Genomic DNA, 23,861 nt, shown 5'->3' with positions numbered 1-23,861 from the left:
TCCAGTGCGGAATGTCGGTGTCGCAGAAATGCCGTGTTGGCCGCTTTCAGGTTTCTCTCTGTTCTGTCCAATCGCACCAGTTCCAGAAAATTTTTCAAAAAGGAGCAGCCCTTCAAAGCCCATTACATTAGTCTCAAGTCGCAAAGTCTGAAGCAAATTGACCAATCACAGTCGATTATTACAAAAATAATCGGCTATAATTGGTCAGTTCTTACGGATTACAGTTTACAGTTTACATATTGTAGACCAGGCCTTAATGTAGAATGAGCTGAAGACGCGCGTCGGCCGGAAATTCGAGGAAGCGGATTCTCCGATTGGGTGTTGCGGAGCGCAACACGAGAATCCCGCAATCCGCATTTCCGAGCGACGAAACTCCCTAGGAACGCTGCACGGCGCCATGCACGCCGCGATGGAGGGGTAGAAATCCAACCTACTGGTGAATGTGTCCGTCTCATAACCTCTGAAATTCGCATTTTGTGGTTACTACGTTTCGCAGAAGGCGCTACGGAAGACGATTTTGCGGCTCGGCACGAGATTCACCACGACTGACTACGTACCCGCTCCAAATTTCTTCGAGATTGGTGAGAAGCGACTTATCCCACGTATTTTGCTGCATAGCCTCGGGGGCGAGGAGGAGGGTAAAGTTATCAGCAACAGATGCTGTTTACGCGCGAGATGCGTCGACATCGTTTATCGAGGATGCTACGCGCGAATATCTCTTTGTTCGCCACGACCGGTGCACCATGTGCTGTCACGACGCTAACAATCCTTGGCGAAGTCAATGCTAAAAGCTGACTGTTCGAGTGCGTGTAATCTCGCTTTATCACTAGGCAAGAGGAATATCGAAATTAACGATTTAACAGATTGCTTCTCGCAACGTCTTATCAGCTTTTTTGTAACTCTTGAGATACTTGTTTGATCCTGCAGTAGGATAGTACTCATTAGCGGAGCAGTCTAGATTCTAGATGACTCAATATTAAGCAACGCTTAAATTGGAATATAATTAAAAGTGTCGATCGCGCGATATAATGCACAACTTATTGGGTCTGTCTGCCGTATCACTTCTGTGTTTAAATGATACAATTTTCTATTTATTACATCTTGATGCAACAAGCATCTCGACTTGTTTGCAGGTAACTACAGGTTACATCCATAAAGTGTAGGTCATGCAGACCACTTGCACAGTAATGTAATGAATAGCTGTGGGAACTCTAATACTGGCACCAGGCTACGTGGATCCAAGTACGCTGAGGGTCAAGAGGAATCAATAAACCAAGGAGGGGGGCTAAACAAAGAAGATAACAGCGTGATAAGTGGTTACAGTGTGAATGATTTTAATGTACCACGCAACACCCTGGTTATTTGCCAACGAACTTCCAACTATTCGTCAGATCACGGCTATAGCAGATTTAAACCAAGGTTCCTGTTAATTAACTCTGGTCACATTGCAGAATTGCTAATTGCAGTCGATTAATAATAATGATGCAAAACTGTCCCCTGTAGACTCAGCGGCGTACCACGAAATGAATTTCGAATGGCGCGTGGTGGCAGCAATGCAGACCGTGCCAGAGGTGGAGCACGTGGTGGGAGGGCTTTCAAGAAGACCCTCAACGATCGCGATTCAAACTCAGAGCCTGGCTATCTCTCTTCATCTAGACCCAAGTTTCAAGAATCGCTGAAAAATCAAGAGAATTCACAGGGCAAATATTACGATGATAAAAGAATAAATGGTAAGACCTGGTCTGGTTCCCATGCTGCGTGCATTGTGGAGTTATTTCCACTTCATGACTATACCAGTTCAATTCTTCAGGAAGAGAAATATCCTAAAGCTTGCAAATTTCTACAATGAGAGTTTCAGATTCAGTTTTTTAGAAGTAAACTGGAGTGTTCACGAATTGTCGGAAAAAATGCACGATAGACGCGGTGCCGAGTTGAGAACCGGAAAAATGGAGCATTTGTCTACATCGTGAAAGTCTAAAATGTTAAAATAAACCACTCGAGCGTTGGACAATCCGGCGATTTCAATATTAACGGAATCGTTCACTTTATTGTTTCCAGAGGACTCGAGAATTTCCAAGCTATTGCGCCGACTGTGCCGCGAAGATGATTACGATCACTTCATAGTACTTTGCAACCAAGTACAGGAAGGTATCACAGCACCCGAGAATCAACGATACATACGACGGAACTTAGAGTTTATATGCGACAGTCTGTTAGATATTTTGCACTCCGGCCCTGGTCAGGAAGCGAAGCAACAGATTGCAAAATGTTTGGGTCGAATCGGATATGTGGTAGATCAAGATTTTAAGAGGCACGTGCTGAGCAAGCTCTTTATATAAGAAACATATTTTGTAACTATGCATATATTTAACGGCATCTTAATGGCCGGCTAAAGTTAATAGAAGTTGTTGACGATTCCAGTTATATGGACTGGACCTTCAACAAGTATTCCTTGGAACACAAAGATGACGTAAAATGCCTACTGATGAAGTCACTTATCGAAATACTCAAGATGGATTCGGAGACATCGAAATTGAAAGACCTCTCCGTGGTGAGTGACATCTCTAATCTTCCTAGATTCGATGCTGTTTGGAGACCATAGATGACCGTGACTAGAAATCGGAGTAAAGGACAAAACAAGCACTAAAGATATTCCACTTGTCTAAAAATTGATGTTCTCGCAGACTGAGACTGTCGACCTTTGATTCTAAATTCTCTCATCGATAAAAGTGACTCGCGAGTCTTCTGATTGGCTGTAAGCAACGCTGCGCTTAGATTATTTTAAAATTAGCTAGATAAAGATAAAATGAAAATTTCTCTCTGCACTTTGTCCCGATCATAAACGAATCCCAATGCAATCCACGTGTAACGCAAAAATTTACAACGCAGAAACGAGTGTTTCAGTATTTTTTATCTTTGCAGCAAACTAAACGTCATCTTACATAATTTTGTAAAGATAACGCTGTCCTTAATTTAAGATGCATACGAAGATAACATACATATTTACACATCGTACAGATAAAAGTAGGTTGGTGCCGGAACTTTATCTGACTGATGTATAATTTTATCTGGATAACAATAAACACCGGCTATAAATCACTTTTGTCGATAAAAGGAAAGTCCAGAATAGCGATTTTATCTATCAGGAAGTGACGTCAGTCGAGGAAGATCTTTCTCTTCTGTTATAACAATAATGAGAAATACGTATTAATTATATGCGCTCTCGTTACGCAGCCAATGATGTCCCAATTGCAATCGATACTGGAGAACGTCGACAGGCCGGATTTGCTGGTGGCGACGGTGGACGCTATACTGCTCATCATAGATGCCTATCCGGCAACGTTCACGAATCACTTCCGCGACACGGTGGACATCCTCGTGGGCTGGCACATCGACTCCACGCAGCAGAAGTCGGTTGTCGCTTACGCCAGCCGATGCTTGCAGAAGTTACGGACGTTCTGGATAGCGGACCTGCAGTTCACACTGACGTTGCTGGGTCAATTCCTGGAGGACATGGAGAGTTACGACGAGGAGTTGAGTTTACCCGACTCCGGCCGTAGCTCGCCCGGCGACGATGGCAGCCCGATGCCGAGAGACTGTATCCTGCGCATCACTTCGTTGATCTCCGTTTTCAACACGGTCACTAAGAGCATATCCGAGCACTTGAATCCAAACGTCACACCCAGCGTGCAGTGGTCCTTCCTGACAGACTGCCTGTCGAAGATGCTGAAAACGGTCATCAAGGCGATCGAGCTGGAGGAAGAGAACGATGTCTGGTCCAAGGGCGTGCCTGACAACGCCGAGAGCTTGATCAAGTGCATAAGGGACGCGAGTTCGTCGCAACAACACACCGAGCTGCTGTCCAAGCACTTCAGCAAGGACGAGATCACCGAGGAGAATCTCATCAAGATGATCAAGTCTATGACAATAAATAAGAATGATAAGAGAAACTCGACGATACCTTCCGACAAGGACGTCGTGTCCAAGGAGAAGGGACAGTTGCTGATGAACTTGCTGCGTTCGATGGAGCGAAAAACGAGGCAGATCGAGGAGCTGTCGGAGGAGAAGGAGGAGCTGATTGTAGTCGCGAACGAGTGCGCCTTCTTGCTCCTCGGCTACCTTCAGAGCCGCATCACCAAGAACCACGAGCTCCTCTACAAGTTCGTAGACCTACAGTTGCAGAGAGTCGACATCTTCTGGGACGATACCATCATCTCGATGTTGACCACCATATCGAAGATCATCAAGGAGGTGTCCGCGAACTTGCCGTTGGAGCTGGTGCACAAGCTGCTCGGCAAGAACTCGATGCTGCTGAAGTTGCGGTTCCGGAACTCCATTTCCATTCAGAACGCGAGTCTCGGGGTATACCACAGCCTGCTCAGTCTGAAGAACATCCCGTTGCTGCAGGAATCGTACCGTTACATACTGGCCGAGCTAGAGATCGCTTACCGGCTCATATTGCCGGATATGGACAGTTTGGTCGCGGACAACCCGCTCAACGACTTGAGATACGTGAAGAGCGACGTCGTCATCGTCGTCACGTTCATATTGCGCGCCCTTTCAGACATAGGTGAGCGAATATATTTAACCTTGAGAACCGCAATATCTAATATTTCAAAGTTTTTGTAAAGCTTTAGTTTGAAGCTCACCAGTTTGAACAGGGTGACCCCAAAGACCTTTGAATGCTCAACTTTAGAAATATCGAAGTACCAGAAATGTCACAAAACGCAATGTTACATCTTCGTAAGTCAAGAAGTTAAATTCTAACACCCTATCTTTTTCTCTTTCAGCCAACGCGAGTAACTCGATCATCGGAATGTGGGCTTTGAAGCCCAGCATCCTGGAACTTCTCGCGGTCAAGCTGAGACCCTACGACACCACGTTGTCCACGAGCAATTCGTTCTTGCAATACAGCATCTTGTACCTGCTTTACGCGCACTGTTCCAGGTAGAGCGAAATTTCTTGAGCCGCATATTCTCGTATTACGTTCAAATTTACGTTCTAATTCACGTTCATTCTAATGAGGGAATAAAATGGCAAGTGATATGTTGCTCGTAACTTTGTTATCGTCACTTTTTTCGGTAGTTTTTTTTCGGTAACTGACAAAGTAACGTTTTGCATGTTGATCTTTTGGTCGTCGGGTTCAGCAAGCATGAACTGTCCTGGCTTGTCGCAGGTACAACCACTTCGTTCCAAGTTCCAACTTGATAATGGGCACCACCGCCTGCCGCCAAATCGATATGTTCCCCGGGACTTTGGACGTGCCGACCACGTCGCCGACTAGCGGCCACTTATCCATCATTCTCAACCTGCTCGCGAAGACCTACAACAGGAGCACACCTGTTCAGACGTTGCAGCTTCTGTTCAACTGGATGCAGGAGATCTGCGTGCAGTCCGAAAATTACATTGGGATCTTGAGCAAGACGCAGGAGTGCGAGAACATTATTACGAGTCTGATCAGTTGCGGCGCTACGACCAATAACGACATCTCCAGCGGGGTGTGCAACCTCCTCGAGATTCTGATGACCGCGAAGAACGTAGTGTGGAAGCAAGAAACGTACTCGAGTATCGTGGACTTGGCGATGTTGCATTTAACGTCGTGCGACCAAACGGTCCGCAAGAAGTACAGCTCGCTGCTCATGCGTATGCCCATCAACATTGTCATGCAGAAGCTCAACAAGCAATGTTTGTTCTCGGACACGAAGGTGAGACATTTTTTGGACAATGACAGCGAACGTAATTATGGCTTCCCCAACCCTATTTGTAACACATTTGTTATTATATATGTTGCTATAATTTATTAATCGTAAAATGTTGCCTCTCGGACGTTGCAGAAAATACGGGAGATCGAGACGTACTCGACGGAGTCGCTGGTGCTCGCTCAAAGACTGCACATGCGAGGTAACAACAACGGGGAATTGCTGGCGCAGCACTTCAAGACCTACATGAAGTTCCTGCTGCAAGAGCGCTATCTCAAGATGTTCAGTTTGTCGGGGATCTTCACCCTGTGTTGGCCAGCCGTGTAAGTGATCTCCCGTCGAAGCAACCTCTACCCAGAAGCAAACTTCAATTGCTTTTTGCAATACTATTAATCGCGATTAATAGTATTGCAAAAAGCCAATCAGAGTGCACGCTAGATGTCAATGACGAGATAGAATTTTTCCGCACAGCACGTCCTGATTTCGTCCTCATCCTGATGAGACATAAAAAGTCTTGCTCAGGCCGTGAAAAAAAATTTCTTTTCCTTCCCCACCGAGAAGGCGGGAAATAAGGACCGGAATCTTTGGATATAATTTTGTTTTGTAGTTGACAGCATCTTGCCATTGTCGTCTGATGTCTCTGATCAGCTTCTTGCGTGATTTATACTATTATGGCTTCTTCAGAATCGTCCTACGTGAAACTCCTCTTCTCGCAGGTCGGAAAACGAGACCATAGCGCGGATGTACCGCTTGTCCTTGGCGAACTGCTCGTTTCTATTCTTCTGGAGCGGCTTCGAGGCGGCGCAGCACTGCGTGGCCAACAAGCTGCGCACGTACCTGGGCAAGCCGCAGGAGACGTTCACGTCGATCGAGGGTGCGCTGAAGGTTCTGGCTCGCGAGATATCGTGCAGCACAGACATGGTGAAGAAGGACGCGGTGAAGAAGGACATGCTGAAGAAGGACGCGGACTCAGACGACGACGAGGAAGATTACATCCTGCACGAGCAGACCAGCGTGCGGCTGTTCGTCGAGTTCCTCGAGCACCTGGAACGAGTGATCCACAACGCCGCGGACGGTTGCGCGATGGTGCTACTGCCGTTGTCCAAGCCGGTGAGAACCTTCTTCCACACCAATAAATCGACATGCAAGGAGTGGTTGAATCGCATACGACTGGCCCTGTGCGTGGTCTCCTTGCACTCGGGCTTGGCGACCAGCGCCTTGCGCAACGGCCAACGTCTGTTGGAGGACCTGAGCAACGCCGATAACACTCAGGGCGTTGAGTTCGAGAGAGCCACGCTGTGGACAGCTCAGGCGATGGTGACGTTGGACGAAGCGGAGGCGTTGCAGGGTCTCTACGTGTACACGAAGGAGAAGGACAGAAAGTTCCCGTGGCTGAAGGCGGCCATGGAGGAGGCTGCCGGTCATTACGAGTCGGCGGCGGACAGTTACAAGCAGATCATTGAGGAGCACGTGCAAGCCAAGGCGGACGATGAGGCCAGGTCCGCGAAGAACGAGAGCGACAATCAGGTGCTGGGTTTCTGCATGCAACGACTCAGCAACTGCTATAAAGCTACGAGCGACTGGTCCGGCCTGGAAGCCTGGAAATTGCAGGAGACCGACATGCTGGCGCAAGAGAAGGACGCTCTGCTGAAGAAACAGCTGACTGACAACATCACGCTGCAACAGGCGCGCTGTCTGAAGAAGTTTGAAGAGGGTGAACTGATTTCCCTGGACGAGCTGACAAATTGGAATCTGCTGGACGAGAAGAAGAGCAACTGGAGCTGCGCGAAGACCCTGGTCGAGTGCAGCAACAGCCTGACCAACGCCGCGCTGCGGATTCGTAGCAACGAGCAGGACAAGATGCTCGGCAGCGAGATCGACAAGTGCCAAGAGTTCGCAGCCAAGACGATGCAGGATGGCCTGCGGAACGTGCCGTCCGAATATCTGAACGACGCCATATTACTTCAGTATTCGGCGACCGGACTAAAGAGTCTGCTGTGCGGCAAAAGCTGCAACGTCTTCGAGTTGTACAAGTCTGACAAGATAAACGACATCAACTCGGACATCCTGACGCAAGTGTTGTGGTGGTCGGAGTATTTTAACCAGTCGTGCAACAACGGCACCACCACGGAGGTCGACAGTCTGCGGCTGCACGTGATCAGGGCCGCGAGGAAGGAGGGTAACTTCCAGTTGGCGAAGCGGGAGATGGTGAAGTATTTCAAGATGGTGCAGGACCTGTTCCAGACGAAGAACCCGAGCGCCAGCACCTTCGGCGAGATCACGAGCTGCATGCTGAACGAGCCGATCCGCGTCAAGTGGACGAAGAACAGCATGCGCGCCTTCCGCCAGTTCTCCAAGCTGCTCTACGACATGGAGAACACGAGCGAGGCCTTGAAGATGTGCTGCGTCACTTCGCTGGGGATTTCGCAAGCCATCGTCAGCGGCGAGCAGTCCGCTGAGCTGCGCGAGACCGGCACTAAGCTGCTGCTCACCCTCGGCAAGTGGATACAACAGGACATCAATGTGAGCGACAACCCGCAGCTGGAGGAGCTGCTGCGCTTCGAAGCCGTGCACAACGACGGTCTGATGGACAAGCTGTTCGGCGACACGGTTGACCTCATCCCGACGTCCGACATGATAATCGGCAAGCTGATGCAGCTGGGCGTGAACCAGTGCCCGGATCTGCCGCTCGCCTGGTCCAGCTTCGCTGCTTGGTGCTACAAGTGGGGCCGCAAGATTGTCGACAACTCGAATTCCGGCCAGTTGACGGACACCGACCGGATAAAGATTCAGTCGCTGTTGCCGGTGGACATCGCCGAGACCGACCTCAACACCGTCTTCTCCATACTAAGCCAGAACAAGACTATACCTGAAGACGAGGGTGACATCGACACCAACGACATCAATACGTCCGACATGATAGAGAACCAACTGCGGAACGTGCCGGTGCTGAGTCGCGCCGCTAACGATCACCTCGGCATGCTGGTCGACATCTGGAGGCAGGCACAGAAGAGGATCTATTCGTACTACGAGCTCTCTGCGAACGCGTACTTCAAGTACCTGCAGTTGGCCAACAACGAGAGCAACGAGTGCGACACCATCACGGCGACCTTGCGATTGCTGCGGCTGGTTGTGAAGCACGCGTTGGAGCTGCAGAACGTGCTGGAAGCCGGTCTCTCCACCACCCCGACCGCCCCATGGAAACAAATCATCCCGCAACTGTTCTCCAGACTCAGTCATCCCGAAGCTTACGTGCGTACTCAAGTGTCGGAATTGTTGTGCCGAGTGGCGGAGAACTCGCCGCACCTCATCACCTTTCCGGCCGTGGTGGGCGCGGTGTCGGGCCGCGAGAAGAAGGCCTACGACAAGGTGATCTACGACAAGTCCGACAACGACAATTCGCAGAACGATCTGGACTACAACGAGGAGGATGCCACGTACAACGACGAGCACGAGAGCTTCATGGACTCGTGCTTCTCGCAGCTGGTCGACTGCCTCTCGAGCCGCATCCAGGACTCCGTAGTCCAAGTGAAGGTGCTAGTGAAGGAGCTCAGGAGGATCACGCTGCTATGGGACGAGTTATGGCTGGCGACCTTGTGCCAGCATCACACGGAAATCACGAAACGATTCGAGCAGCTGGAGATCGAGATCCAACGGGTCCAGGACAACGTGTGGCTCGCGCCCGAGGAGAAGGATAAGCTGATCGCGGAGAAGCACAGAATCATCCTCAAGCCGATCACCTTCATCTTGGAGAATCTGCTCTCCATGACGTCCGTGACCGCCGAGACGCCGCACGAGAAGAACTTTCAGGACAAATTCGGCGCCACTATTGAGGACGTGATCAACCGACTCAACAACCCTAAGTACCCGGCGAAACCTCAGCTGGCCAGCGTGCCACTCAAGCACCTGGAAGCGAAGCTAGCGCAGCGCGTGCACCGACGGGCCGCTTACTCCTTATTGATGACCGACATCAGCCCCATTCTGGCGAACCTCAAAGACACCTGCATCGCCATGCCGGGCGTCGCCGCCGTCGACAACAAGGTCGTCACGATCATGTCGGTGAACAACAATGTCCAGATCCTGCCGACCAAGACGAAGCCGAAGAAGCTGATATTCCACGGCTCGGACGGCCACGTTTACACGTACCTGTTCAAAGGACTGGAAGACTTGCACTTGGACGAGAGAATAATGCAGTTCCTCAACATATGCAACACCATGATGTCGAAGAACAGTGAGACCAAGGCCTACAGGGCGCGTCACTACTCTGTGATACCCCTGGGTCCCCGATCCGGCCTCATTCAGTGGGTCGACGGCGTCACGCCGTTATTCATACTCTACAAACGTTGGCAGCAGCGCGAATGCGCTATGACCAACAAGACCGGAAATTCGGCCATCATGCGACCGTCCGAATTGTTTTACAACAAGCTCACACCGCTGCTGAAGGAACGGGGAATCGGTCTGGAGAATCGGAAGGAGTGGCCCATCCAGGTGCTGAAGCAAGTACTGACCGAGCTGATGAATGAGACGCCTAAAGACCTGCTAGCTAAGTGAGTGTTGTTCTTCTGTCATCCTTTTTCATGTGCGCTGTTTGTATTTTAGGCACTTGCGTTCGTTACCGCGAGAAATTTACCGTTTGCAAGTTTTTACAAGTTTCGCTTCTCTCAAAGATGGTTTACGCTGTTCAAGTAAATAGTAAAAATTGTAAAATTTTGCAATCCCGTGACGTAACACGCCTTAATTCATTATTCTTCCATTTCATATGCGCTGGTTGCGTCTTAGGAATTGAAGTCTACTGTGTAGGAAAATTCGCACCTTTGAGGAAAATGTATTAGGTTGCTTAGCAAGGTAATGATAGACTCCAGACAGATGTACATCAATTTGGCAGCAACTTTATTAGACGTAGGTTGCGTTTTTTATGAGTGATTCGTACAGTGCTGTATTTATCACATAAAAGAACGGATGAAAAAGAAATACGAAAGAGACGATCGCGATTTGTTCGAAGCAACGTGAATTTGTTGACTGATTCGGTACAGCATGTTTGCTCTATAAATATAATGGTAAAAGTTTTCATATCACATCGATTGTTTCACGTCGTGAGATTGCAGGGCAATCATGAATATCTATCTGGAGAGGTCTAATCCTGCGCTACTGGAGTTCATTAACTTGTTTATTAACGCCACTGGACGCTGTTAATCGAGGCATGAATCGGGACACTCATCCCCGTCTCACTTTGCAGAGAAATCTGGTGCAACAGCGTCAACGCCGGCAGCTGGTGGCAAGCCACCAGGAATTACTCGTACTCCGTCGCGGTCATGTCCATCATCGGCTACATCATCGGTCTGGGCGACCGACACTTGGACAACGTTCTCGTCGACCTCAACACCGGCGAAGTCGTGCATATCGACTACAACGTCTGCTTCGAGAAAGGCAAGACCCTGCGCGTCCCGGAGAAAGTGCCGTTCCGCATGACGCCGAACATCAAAGCGGCCTTGGGAGTGACCGGTGTCGAGGTAGGTGCCGCGATGATCATCGAACGTGTCTTACTCTTGAGATTTCCTTGAGTGAAATTTCACTCGCTCTCGGTGAGGTTTCACTCTGAGAAATTTACAGAGTATTTGTACAAAAGTTGTTTAGGTAAAAAGAAGAGTTCCAGGCTTACAAAGTAGGTGGAACTTTTTACTCATTATAGTAAGTAAAAAGCTTAGTAAACATGAGTCGAAAGATGAATCCCTTTCAGAGTCTCATATGTTTCTCGATTTCGGTAGGGCATGCTTCTTTTTATCACCTGAAGGGATTGATTTTCCGATCAATTTATTTACCAAGCGCTTTTTGCTCAATGCGATGGGTACCCTGCAGTCCTTTTTCTCCAACACCCTGTATAGACGTTCCATGAGGAACTGCAAACACTGCATTTGCAAAGGACAGCCAAAGGAATGCCACAGATGCTCGATCTTTGTCTAGCTTCATTCTTAAGTTGTGTTTCCTGAACTGGTCGCTGAACTGGTTACACCACGTTCAACTGGTTCTCTCTTCTTCTTTCCCCAACAAGTCTCAACTGCGCGAGTGTCTCTTTCTAAATTCCGAAAATGTAAACTGGTTCAGCGAAAGAAAACAAACTTCTTATCAGAGAAAGCTAGATGAGAGCCACACGCGTTCCAGTTGGGATGGGCAGAGTCCACTGAGTTTTGAAGTTTGAAGGTTGGGGATTCAAGCGAGTAAACATCTTCTTTCATCTGGTATCGTCGTTTCTCATACGCACACCCACACACATACACACACTACGTAGAAAGTGGAATAATTTATAATTGTCGCAGGTAGTTGTCGGCTCTCGACACACGGTCGGTCGCCGTTACAAAATCGTGTTCTCCACTCTAGCCCTGTCCTCCTCCTCCGTGTGATCACATCGTTGCTCGGACGGGTATCCACGGAGGCCGCTGTTCCCGCTGACCCCGTGCTCGCTCTCCGCGTCCTTCTGCTTGCTCCTGATCTCGTTGCGCTGCTGCTCCAGGAAGACCTTCAGGCTCGAGTTGAGTTTGTTGTTGGGCGACTTGAGGCGCAGGATCTTCTGGAACGCTCGGCGGAAGCTGGTGTTCTTCCACGCGTATATGACGGGGTTCATACCGCTGTTGGCGAGCGCCAACGCGAACGTGATCTTGTACCACGTGTTGGTCGAGTCTTGCATCCAGCCGAAGCTCCGCATGCACGCCACGACGAAGTACGGGAGCCAGCAGATCGAGAAGCAGCCTAGTATCATCAGCACCACCTGCGACAGAGAGATTAGCATCGGCTGCTGAGGTTATCCTCTGATTCACAAGTTTCACGTTCACGCGGAACGAGAGGTCAGAGCTTACATGCACGCTCCTACGGTCGTTCTTCTCGGTGAAGCTTGAGACGATACTGAGATTCATTCGGCGCGCGCACATTTGCGCCTCCTTCCAGATCTTCACGTACAACAGGAACATCGTCACCCAGGTCAGAAGGAACGATGGCATCTGTATAGCCACGATGTAGTACCTGTCGCACAATAAACACACGTCATTGGGACTCGTCATTGGGTTCATGGCAGTCGCCGGGGAGTGAGCGAAAGATCGCGAAGGTAGCGAAAGTGAAGAGAAAAAAAAGAAGAGAAGACTGAACTGTCCGGCCTGTGCGAGCCGTTATCTCGGCTCAATATAATATAACAATTGATCGTGATCGATTCGGTTTCTCAGTCGAATGCTGACCCTTTTGAGCGTGAAGTCACCGATTGGATGAGAAAACAATCAAGATGAGATTGAAAAACAAGAACGGTCTTTGTGTAACTGAGAAAGGGGAAGAAAAGCATTAAGATTGACGCGTTCTTCATTCCCAAGGAAAAAGGATATCTAAGCGACGCCAAGGTGGAAGACGCGCAATATTGGCGATGGGTTTGGCGTTATCCCGCATTTCCCAAGAAAGCAAAATCCATTGGCGCGCAAGGACAGCTTCCTAGCAGATCGCGCTGCCCTGACGAGTCCGATTGACCCAACAGGTCTGTCCGTTTCCGAAAAACCGAACTAGTGCAGCCAGAGGTCCTTCGGAAACGGGCAGAGCCGAGTCGCTGAGCGGCGCTGGTACCTCGGCAAGACTGTCTCGAGCTCGCAGGTGGACGTGGCGCTGAAGCGGTTCCAGTAGATCGGGATCGACGACACGCCGATGGTGCAGAGCCACGTGCCGGCTATGATGAACAGCATACGCCTCCGCGTGGCGTAGTTGTTGTAGCTGAGCGGATGGACAATCGCGACGTAACGGTCGATGGCGATCACCATGATGTTGTAGATGCTGCCGCCGCAAGCCAGGCTGATGAGCACGAAGCGTGACACGCAGATCAATTCCTCGTGGCTGAGCGCGTCGTTCACGTAAAAGGCCAAGTGGTACGGCAGCGCCATGCCTACCAGCAGATCCGACACGGCCAAGTTCAGCACGAAGAAGTTGGAGACGACGTTCCTGAGCCGCCGGGTCACCGCGATCGCCACGATCGTCAGCACGTTGCCTAGGACGATCACGACGAACAGAAAGCAGTCTACGAGGATCCAGAAGATGTTCTCCTCGTCGGGGATATTCGGTTCCGGCATGTCGGGCGGTGCGCTCGACGCGCTCACACCCGCGTCAGCGATGTTGCTTTCCTTCAGATACATGTTTCTGGGGAAAAGAGAAAAAGGAGCCTGAAGGAGGATCCTGGACGACTGGGGCTTCCAGTTTGACGTCTGACGTTTCATCTTAAGATGGGATTTCAAACAAGCGAACCGAGTAAGGAAGAGATTCGCGTGTTCTTCAACCTTCGCGTATTCTTCTCTTCAAGGAAAGAAGGCGAGACTTTTCGGTCTGGTGATGGACGTGTAAATGAAATTGCATCTTACAAGCGATCCTTACAGCGAGTCGAAGACGAGATTTGCCTGTGAGCGGGAGAGAAGGAACGCCGAAATTCACACATTCTCTCTCTCTCTCCCTCTCTCTCAAAGAAAAGAAGATGCTCAAGCGGCGCTCGAGTCAAGTGGTAAAACGGGTAATGCTGGCCGAGAGAGCCAACTTGAATTTGAATTCCAAATTCTTCGGCCGATTCTCCCGCCGTCGTGGAAATCCCAAGAGAAACCTTTCCAACCGTTGAATCAAATTGAAACCTCAGGAAGGAGAGATCTTCACGTAAACTTCCACGGTCTCTGAGAAATTCTCGCTGACTCGCTTTATCTTAATCGGAGGAGGAAGAGGTCTGGAGAGGAAACTTTTCACAATATCCGGCCGGTTGAGTTGAAATCCCAGGAACGGCGATTTCCCCCGTATCTTTCTGCGACCTTTTTCCGTTGTTCCACCAGCGCGAACTAGCACGTGTTTTCTAACCACCTCAAGTTCGAGAACGTTCACTCGAGTCCGCGAGCCGGAAGACCCGCGGAAGATCGACTTTCCGAGGCGAGAGCGACCGCGGCAAGTCTCTCGACTGGTTGGATTGAATTAACAGAAGAAATCTGTCACGTCTCGTTGAAAGGATATTCCGGGCATTTCTTCATGCCAACAAATTTCAATCGGTTGGACGAATGGAGGCTCCAGAATTGAGAACTCGGCTGCGCGTCGGCTGACTCGACTTGCCCTTGAGGAGCGTCGATGACGCGCGATTGTCGCCGCCGAAGGCGAGATAAGAGCCGACGCCCGAAACCCGGGCACACGTGGATCTTATTTACCAAAGAGGTCCAGATCTTGCATAATGACGCGTCTCGACGCGGCATGGCGCAACAAGCTCGACGAGCCGAGGACGACCAGGCGGAGCAGAGCGAGCGACTGGAGCCGGCCCCACCGTCGGCGGAGTACTCACCTTCCGCGCACACACGCGCCGAGAGAAACGGGTTTCCGTCGGTGTCCTACGAAGCGTCGGAGCACACACCTGTTCACGCATGACGATTACGTAAATCTATGACCTCGCGGCGGACTGGTCCTGCTCATCACGAGAAACGCGAAGGCGGCTCATCTGTCGCGTCGACCGGCGCTCGCGCGTGGTTCATCTCGATGACAAGGCAATAGCCATAATAGCTTAAACTCGGTGAAGACAAAGAGAGAGAGAGAGAGAGAGAGAGAGAGAGAGCGAGAGAGAGAGAGAGAGAGAGAGAGAGCGAGAGAGGCCGGGGGAGTCTAAGATCGATACGCGGAGGACGATTTGATAGATACGACACGTTGCCCGGCACGTTCGGAAGTGCCTTTATCTGCTCACCTGGCGCTTCCCCCACGAGAGACTGCGACAATGTACCGCGCTATCAGTCGCTATCAGCGGCCGATTTGCAATTGGGGAAAGTCGATGGGAGTCGGACGCCGAGCGGTCCTCGGCGCTTCGCGACCGCGGACGCGCATAATCGCGAGCCTGATGTCATAATATTCCCTCTATCGTACACCGCTATCGCGCTATAAGGTAATCGCTATTTGTGTCCAGGGTATATTTAGGTTCGCCTGCGAGCACACGCTGAGAGTGATGCGCAGAGGTCGCGAGACGCTGCTCACCCTGCTGGAGGCCTTCGTGTACGATCCCTTGGTGGACTGGCGTGCCGGTGCGGACACGAGTATAGCAAGTTACGGTGCCTGCCAGGCGAGAGCGAGGTGCACCGGCATCGGCAGGAAGCAGCTGGAGCAGGAACTGACGCGCGCCATGTTCGCCGTGAGGACGGCGGAAATGCGCGCCGAATGGTTGGCCAACAGGTGAGCTACGCGTCGACTTAGAAATAAGAGAGAGGGAGAGAGAGAGAGGACGTCGCGCGGCAACAGGACACGGTCAAAGTCTGCCTGTTGCGCTCGGTCCTCTTCCTCCTCCTCTTCCTCCTCCTCCTCCTCCTCCTCTTGTCGTCTCCTAACCACGAAACGGTTGCCTCGAGTTTGATCCTCGCGACCGGTTTACAGGGACGAGTTGTCCAAGACCTTCCCGCAGCTGTGTCAGCACCTCAACAGCTGGATCGAGGCGACCGAGGCCTCTCGTCAGTGCCAGGACCTGCTGCAGGATCGACACCAGCAGCTCGCGCTGGTGAAGGAGGCGCAGGCGATGGGTCGGAATCATGCCCTGTATTCGGTGGTCAAGCGGTACAACTCGTTCAAGCGGGCACGGGACGCCCACGAGAAGGCCAAGGCCGGGCTGAAAGAGAAGATAGAGGACTGCGAGAAGCAGATCAACATGCACAACGTGAGTTGTCGGGGTTCACTTGGTTAAATACGTGGAAGTTACAGTTGTATAATACGATTTAATTTTCATCCTCCATCTTGAATTTGTTAGTTCGGATTCGCATTGAGCGACCCAAAAGACCATCCAGTTTAGATTGACATAACAGTGAAGGCTGTTTGGTAAATCGTCAATGATCTGCTTCACATCTGATTCACAGCTTTTCTCTGCAATAGACTCCGTATTTAATGAATATCTTATTAACCACAGCTGACACAAAACAAATCCTTTTAAAGATTAGAAGTAAAAATTTTCTTCAACCTCGACAATTATAATTTGCCATAAAAAATTTGCGATTACTCTTTAGCTGAGAAAAGGAAACATTTAAATGTATCATTTATACATAAATGTATTGACAAAACTTATAAAATTTTGCATCTTGTCACATTTTTTAAAAATGTGATGTGGTAGTTTGAAACAATTTCCAAGATGAACGAACGTTTGATGCGTCTCAATCTTCTTTTTTACATTCTATTTCGACCAACATCTTATCGAAATTAATTACATCTTACTTAACTATAATTATTCCTATACTATTATCCCTTAACTATAATAAATTCCTAGAAAAACTACAAAAAAGGATCTTTATTTCCTTTAATTGTCGCCGCATTTTATCGTTTTATTGTTATCTATCTATAAATCTTTTTTGTGCCAGCACAGCTGGCATTCCGAGTTGCCGGAATAAATGTTTATGCCAGCTGTGCTGGCACTCCGAGTACAAGGAGTTAATATTACAAAATACGTAGCCAAAATAGCCTTTTTGCAACTTCAACTGCAATTTTCTCAAATCTGTCACGCGATAAAGTAATTTAGAAATTAAATTTGTGTTCAGCGTCCTCAGAAAAATTACAGGAAATGACTAGACTCATTCTGGTGTATGTATGTATATTTTTTTTCTTTATCTTATCGGTGTTTTCTTTCTTTTCGTTTGCAGATCACACTGGCAACCGTGCGAGGCCCTCAGCTGGGACAGTGGCTGGCGGAGCTGGGAAGCTCGGCTAGCCAGGAAGAGCACGTAGTGTTTGATCTCGTGAAAGAATTCCTACAAAACGCCGGCCAGAGTCAAATGATACTGCAGTGCGAGCAATCGGAGAACGAATTGACGCAGCTGGCTAGCCAGCAGTCCCACTTCATACGTAGCTGTTTGGAGCTGCTGAGCCAGTATGCCGCAATCTGCAGCCTGTACCCGCTGAGCACTCTGTCGCAACACCGCACGGTGCTTTATCACACTTGGGCAAATAAGCTGTTGATCTCTGGCACCGTCGAGGCGTGCCACGAGGTCATGGCGCAATTCGAGACGAATCTCGAGCCGATCAATCCAAAGAGTCCGCAGGTTCAACAGATAATCACGTTCTCCTACCAGATGCAAGGTATACTGAACGAGGCGAACGAGAGGCTGAAGAAGGCGTACGAGCGGATGGTCTCCGAGGGCCTGCCGGAGGCCATCAACAGAATCGAGAAGGCGTACACCGAGTCGAGGACGCAGATCACGAACTTTCTGCGGCGGGAGAAGGGCGCGGAGCGGGCGCTCGAGTGCGTCAACATCACCGCGCTGTGCGCCTTGAACAAGAGATACCTGATGATGGAGGGCGCCGCCAAGTGCGCCGGCGACTGCTTGGTGGACCTGACGTCCCGCGAGGGCGACTGGTTCCTCGACGAGATGCGGCTCATGTCGTCGTTGATCGCCGAGTTGGTCACGCTGATACCGGAGAACCACAAGACTAATAACGACCCGAAGATCTCGCTGATACTCAAATGCCTGAAGAGCGCCGACAGCATCTACAAGGGCCTGCAGGAGCTCAACTACAACTTCCAGACCATCATACTGCCGGAGGCGATGAAGACCATCATCACGGAGGAGCCCAGCGTTATGCGAATGATCAACGAGCTCAGTGAGATCGTGCTGACCGGCTTGCCGCCCGGCGACATCTTGGCGCAGCTCGAGATACACCTGAGATTCACCGTCATGGAAATGGAGAGCCCGCACGCGCTGGTGCAGGGTCTAGTGACCAACATGAGGCTGCGATTCGAAGCGTTACTGTCGCGGCCCGCGGAGGTGCAGGACTTGAATCAGGAGGAGACTCTGACACCTGGGCAAATGCTGTTGATGGGTTTCAACGGTCTGTTCGAGAAGCTGCAGATGGAGGGTAACGCCTTGGTGGCCACATTGAGCTCCTTGGACATCCCGCTAAATTGGAAGAAGATCGATCAGATACGAGAGGCCAAGGAGATGTCGGCGCCCATCTTCAACAAAGCGGCCCGGCAGGTTTTGGAGGATATATTCTTGATCAAGAGACTACATACCATACAGGAGTTCTTCATGATGTGCAGAGACATTGCTACCGCGTTTAAGGGCGGCTTGACCAATGTGTACGATGACGAACAGCTCAACAAGCCGGTCAGAGTGTTCACAGCCGACTACGTGTCGAGGCAGCTGCTCGGAGTGACGTCGCAGACATTGGCGATTGCTTTGTGCTTTTTGCTGCAGCGGATGGGTCTCAACGTCACCACCGAAATCGAGCAGCGGGACATAGGCGCGGAGAGCAAAGTCTCGATTGAAGAACTGTGCCGCAAGATTGTCGATCTGTGCCTGAAGAGGGGATTATTCTCAGGCTCGGTCTTGGCTCAGGCTGGTGCGCTCAGCAGCACGCTGGAGAGCGCCTTCAAGCGGAAGCAGGGCGCCCGATTGGCGCAACAAAGTGTCGAGGTAACCAGGGCCAGTGTACAAAGACTCCAGCTACAGCTTACGGCTCACCATTGGCTGCACGAAGATATCTTGATGTTGAGGTCCAACATGAACCCGTTGAATCCTCTAAGTGAGTACCCCAGAAGAGTGTTATCAGTATGTGAAACCGTCATATGGAAATTGTCGATTATTTCACTCACTGTTCAAGTCTTATCGTTTACACTTCACGGTGTTCACGTTGACGATATGTTATAGCGATATTAATTATCTACTTTTAAGATTCTGAGTTTTTCACTGATGTCACCTTGGCTGATGACGTCAGAAGCGAGGAAATAGTACTCGAAATTCTCGCGAAGTACATCATAGTAAAAAGATGCGATAAAAACATGCGACCTTGATCGAGCGAGTTTTACAACATCGAAGTTTAAACGATCGAGCAATAATTAAGTCACCGACTAGTTGCAACCGTCAACCTGCTTGGCTCTTATTGGTCATCGCCTTCTGATTGAATATTTGAAAGTCTTGATACAAAAATTCTCGTTATAGTCAAAATTTTTAAGAAAATGAAATATTTAAAACGAAACTTGCTTTTTGTCCCAATAATCGATAAATAGCCGTAAAGCTTCTGACGTCATTGATGAAGACGCAAGGAGAAGCCTTGATCGATTGAATATCCTTAATGCAAATTTTCCTTGGGAAATTAAGAACGTCCCTTTTGCTCCAATGATCAATGAGTACAACTGAACAGACAAACATTCTATTTCTCCATGGTTTCGCTATTAATTTTACAACAGTTAAACCTGAAGACTTAATCTCTATCTCATCCCCGTAGATCGTTCTGCCTTCATGCTGGAGCTGCGGAAAACGGCGACGGCACTGTCGGGGCTGCAGTCGCGGGTATGCGAGGCCCGCGAACAGCAACAGAACCTTGTCGCAAGCGCCATACAACGTCTCAAGTGGGCCGCCGGCGCCAATCCAGCATTGGGCGAAGTGATGTCGGCATTCGACAACGCCGTGCTGTCATCGTGCGAAAAGCTCACCAGGCAACACAACCTCGCGGCGATGGTAATGAACACGTGCAATTCCATCCTGCACTACGAGGCACTGCGCACGCGGACGTCCGAGAGTGTGACGCACGACGCGAACTTTGTGAAGCTGATAAAGCACTGGGAGGAGAGCTGCATGTTGACGGTCAACCTGAACATTACCGTCACCATGATAGAGGAGAGTCTCGTGCAGCTGCTGCAGCTGGAGAACAACGTCGACGTCAACTGGCTGAAGCAGGCGGAGAAAATCGTGTCTGAGGCTATCCTCGACACCCAGAAGAAGCTGCAAGACAAACAGGAAACCCTGTACAAGACCCAGGGCTACTTGAGGGAGCGAGTGGCGAGTTTGCAGAGCGTGCTCACCGAGCATCACAGACTCATGTCAGACGTGAGAGTATTGCTGAGAACGATGGCCAAGCAGGAGAATATCGTTGGTTTGCAGGACTTCTTGTCGGCGTACCGTTCGTTCACAGAGAGCGTGTCAGCGGTAGTGAAGGAGCTGGAGTCTGAGAAGTTCGACACCGCGCGAAGCGTGGCGATCAAGGAAGAGCTGCAGACCATGGCGATCAAGGCGCCTGGGCTGTATAACGAGCTGCTGGAATTTGCGAGCGAGCAGAGGCTCAACGCGGCGAAGAGCGCGGAGAAGGACAACCTGCTGAAGAAGAAGAACAAGCTGGTGAGACAAGACAGTGTATGCATGAGCCCGAGGAAAGGCGTGCCATTAGCCAGAGATCCGACCACGGGAAAAGGTGAGCCTCTTGTCTTTGGACTCTGCCTTGATTTATTGTTCTTCCATTTTATACATGTGCTATTCTTTTCATTTGTCACATTTTTTTATTGTTCCAAGAATTTGGAATTCCAAGGATTCCAAGAACTGAAAAATTGTTACTGTTACTGTCTCTCAACTAGATCTATTACATTCTTCAGCAAGATAAACTGTGCTGACAATTTACTCCTGCACTGCTATTTGAGAACTTGGTAAAGTTGGAAAGAATCTAAAATTATTCTTGTATCACGTGTGAAAATATCATGAAACTTTAAAGTTGATTATCTAGAAAAGTTTGCATTTTATAAAAAGATGCTTCGAATAAAAATATTTGTTTTTATCCCTACATTTTCATATGAAATACTACAAAATGGGAGTTTCCATTTGCAAAAATTAAGTTGACCTTGATTTGACCTCTAAATTTGTTTCCTAGCTCAAGTTCAAGTTTATCTCTAGATGCCCATTTCCCAACTCTAAAATTTTTGTGTTTAACATTTTTTTCAAAAACGTCATCCCTTCAAATTAATCCGGGGTATCCATCTTTCTGGTACACCCTGTATAAAAATGCATAATTACTCTGTGATACTGTGAATGCTGTAGCGACACATAATATTTGTGTCGCTACAGCATTCACCTACAAAACCAAGTTGACCTTGATTTGACCTCTAAATTTGACTCCTAAGTCAAGTTGAAGTTCACCACTAGATGTCCATTTCCAAACTCTAAAACTTTTGTACTTAACATTCTTTTTTTTTTTTTTTCAAAAATACCATTCTTTCAAGTTAATCCGGAGTATCCATCTTTCTAGTACATCCTGTATAAAAATATATAATTACTCTGTGATACTGCTGTAGCGACACATAACATCATCTGAACGCTCTTGAACTTCAGACCATCGTTGGGCAAGTGCTTCGCACCCGGATATACGAGGAGTAGCAGCTCGAAAATTTCAGTACTACGACTTGTGTTGTGCAACACGACAACACTCGAGCCGTAGCTTGGTAATCTTCCAGACCGCTAATCTTCCTTCGAAATTTCTGTCCGCAGCTGTACAAGAGCGGAACGCCTACGCGCTGAACGTGTGGCGTCGCGTGCGCATGAAGCTGGAGGGTCGCGACCCGCAGCCGTCGCGCAAGTACACGACCGCCGAGCAGGTGGAGTACGTGATACGCGAGGCGCAGAGCACCGACAACCTGGCGCTGCTATACGAGGGCTGGACACCGTGGGTCTGAACGGACGGCGGCTGGCGCGCGCGCGCGCGCGCCGATGGCTCGACACTCGTCTCATAACGGTACTCAAGCTCGTACCGCTCGTACGTCGTCGCCCTACGTTGCCGTAGAGGCGAGACCCTCTCCGCACCTCGACAGCAGGCTGCGGCGGCACTCGACCAGCCAGTCACATCCGCGCGCGAACCACAAGTCAATAGGAAAAGAAGAAAACCAAGAAAAGAAGAAAAAACAGCAAGCATAGTCGGTTTTAAGGCTCGCCCGCAGCCTGCGTGAGAGCGTGCGTGAATATGCGTCGCGGCGGCTCGATCACCGGCGCGACCACTGGGAAAACAAAACAACAACCCACCCACTGTGCCCGAGTTGCTGATGCCGTTTCGTCGTCCCGAAAGCGCGTCGTGGCTCGCGAGCGGTTTATTCGCGGATTAGAGGAGGGACGAGTTGCTCCCCAGTTGCTGCTTGTTTGTACCTCACGGGTGCGGGAAAGAGAGTGTGAAGGCGATTGCGGGGGTTATGGATCGGGGCGGTGGGATCCTCGTGAATTCAATCTGCCGTCCCTGCTCGTGTGATGTCTCGTAAGAACGGCTAGCTCTTGTATTTAGGGAAGAGAAGAAAAGGGAAGGAAGGTAGATGGGATTCCTGAGTATTCCTTTCGAGTAGGGTAACATGCTGACTCGGTGGACGCGGATAAAAACGGATAAACGGCTTTACTTTAGCTGGGAGCCACGGGATTTTGGGGGAAAAGCGGGCGATCAGTCGCATCTGTTAAGCTATATAGTCGCGTGAAATTCGACTGACGACATTGACGGGGAATAATTGACGATGACGATGATGATGAACGATGACGATGACGGTGGTATTGTAAGGAGATCGTGCTGTCGATCGTATGTAAGGTCATCGCATCGGGAGAAGCAGCGAAGGAGCGTCCTCGGACGAGATCCTGGTTGCCGGCTCACTCGGTAGACTGGCATCCTCGAGTCGAAGATGACGTAGCGTTAATAATGTTAAGCGCATAACCGTATTACACAGGCAGACTTGACGATTCATCCGATCGGCAAGAGAAAGCGCAACCGTCAGGCAAGGCACCATCGCAGCGTTACTTTGACGAGACCAACAGCAAAATTATTACCGGACCCGCCACTTAACAGAGGGACTACGAATAGAGTTATCATTATTATTATTATTACTACTATTATTATTACTATTGAGTTGTATATGTAACCGAGGATATGTCAAAAACACACCAACACACACGCATGCACACACACGCGCGAACACACACACACACACACACAAACACAAACGATACACACAAGTCGTACACGCTAACGGACGTGTTTGAAAGGAAATAATCAATGTTATATCGCAAACGATTAATCGCCGATTTCCTAAATTGGACGCTCGTAGTCGCACACATCGACTTGAGTTTTGCCTCACACTATCAAACAATTTGAACGAGAAGAAGGAAACACACACCGACTAATTTCGTAGCCGATACCGATACCTCGCGACGATAATTTCCACTGTACACACACACGATCAAGTCACTTTGATTTTTCTCTTTTTTTTTCTTTTTTATAAATCCATTTTGGACAATATGTAATTCGGGGCAAAATTGTGAGTGATCCAAAGTGAGCTTGGGGCGAAAATCATGTTTTCACATCCCGCGTAGTCGATGCCTCGTCGTCAAGGTGAAGAAACGACGTCGATCAATATGATTCTACACGAGA

At 49.5% G+C, this 23,861-nt stretch overlaps 2 protein-coding genes across 5 annotated transcripts; one reads left to right on the top strand and one right to left on the bottom strand.

Moving 5' to 3' along the window:
- The first annotated feature begins 438 nt into the window (after positions 1-438).
- On the top strand, positions 439-23,661 carry nonC (serine/threonine-protein kinase Smg1). Of its 3 annotated transcripts, none has more exons than XM_011152593.3 (16): positions 439-581; positions 1,134-1,419; positions 1,504-1,730; positions 2,059-2,311; positions 2,422-2,551; positions 3,235-4,570; positions 4,791-4,947; positions 5,177-5,705; positions 5,835-6,022; positions 6,416-10,246; positions 10,936-11,209; positions 15,634-15,896; positions 16,095-16,371; positions 17,342-19,223; positions 19,926-20,888; positions 21,953-23,661. In XM_011152593.3, the coding sequence occupies exons 2-16, from the start codon at positions 1,193-1,195 to the stop codon at positions 22,135-22,137; spliced, it is 10,722 nt and encodes a 3,573-aa protein (XP_011150895.1). In that variant the 5' UTR covers positions 439-581; positions 1,134-1,192; the 3' UTR covers positions 22,138-23,661. The 3 variants fall into 3 exon arrangements, with proteins under 3 accessions (XP_011150895.1, XP_025162823.1, XP_019700165.1); XM_025307038.1 differs by having other exon boundaries at positions 452-581; positions 1,115-1,419; XM_019844606.2 differs by lacking the exon at positions 439-581 and adding an exon at positions 685-803.
- Positions 10,573-15,269, bottom strand: LOC105190084 (muscarinic Acetylcholine Receptor, C-type). Of its 2 annotated transcripts, none has more exons than XM_011152590.3 (4): positions 14,894-15,269; positions 13,296-13,859; positions 12,551-12,713; positions 10,573-12,462 (listed from the first exon to the last, which is right to left on the bottom strand). In XM_011152590.3, exons 2-4 carry the CDS (start codon positions 13,853-13,855, stop codon positions 12,049-12,051), a joined length of 1,137 nt encoding a protein of 378 aa, XP_011150892.1. In that variant the 5' UTR covers positions 13,856-13,859; positions 14,894-15,269; the 3' UTR covers positions 10,573-12,048. The 2 variants fall into 2 exon arrangements, with proteins under 2 accessions (XP_011150892.1, XP_011150893.1); XM_011152591.3 differs by having other exon boundaries at positions 15,025-15,269.
- Positions 23,662-23,861: the final 200 nt, after the last annotated feature.

This window comes from Harpegnathos saltator, unplaced genomic scaffold (assembly GCF_003227715.2).
Source record: "Harpegnathos saltator strain DR-91 unplaced genomic scaffold, Hsal_v8.6 scaffold83, whole genome shotgun sequence".
In the NCBI taxonomy this organism is placed as follows: Eukaryota; Metazoa; Arthropoda; class Insecta; order Hymenoptera; family Formicidae; genus Harpegnathos; species Harpegnathos saltator.
The sequence above is the reverse complement of the archived record's forward strand: the minus strand, read 5'-3'. Positions and strand labels throughout refer to the sequence as shown.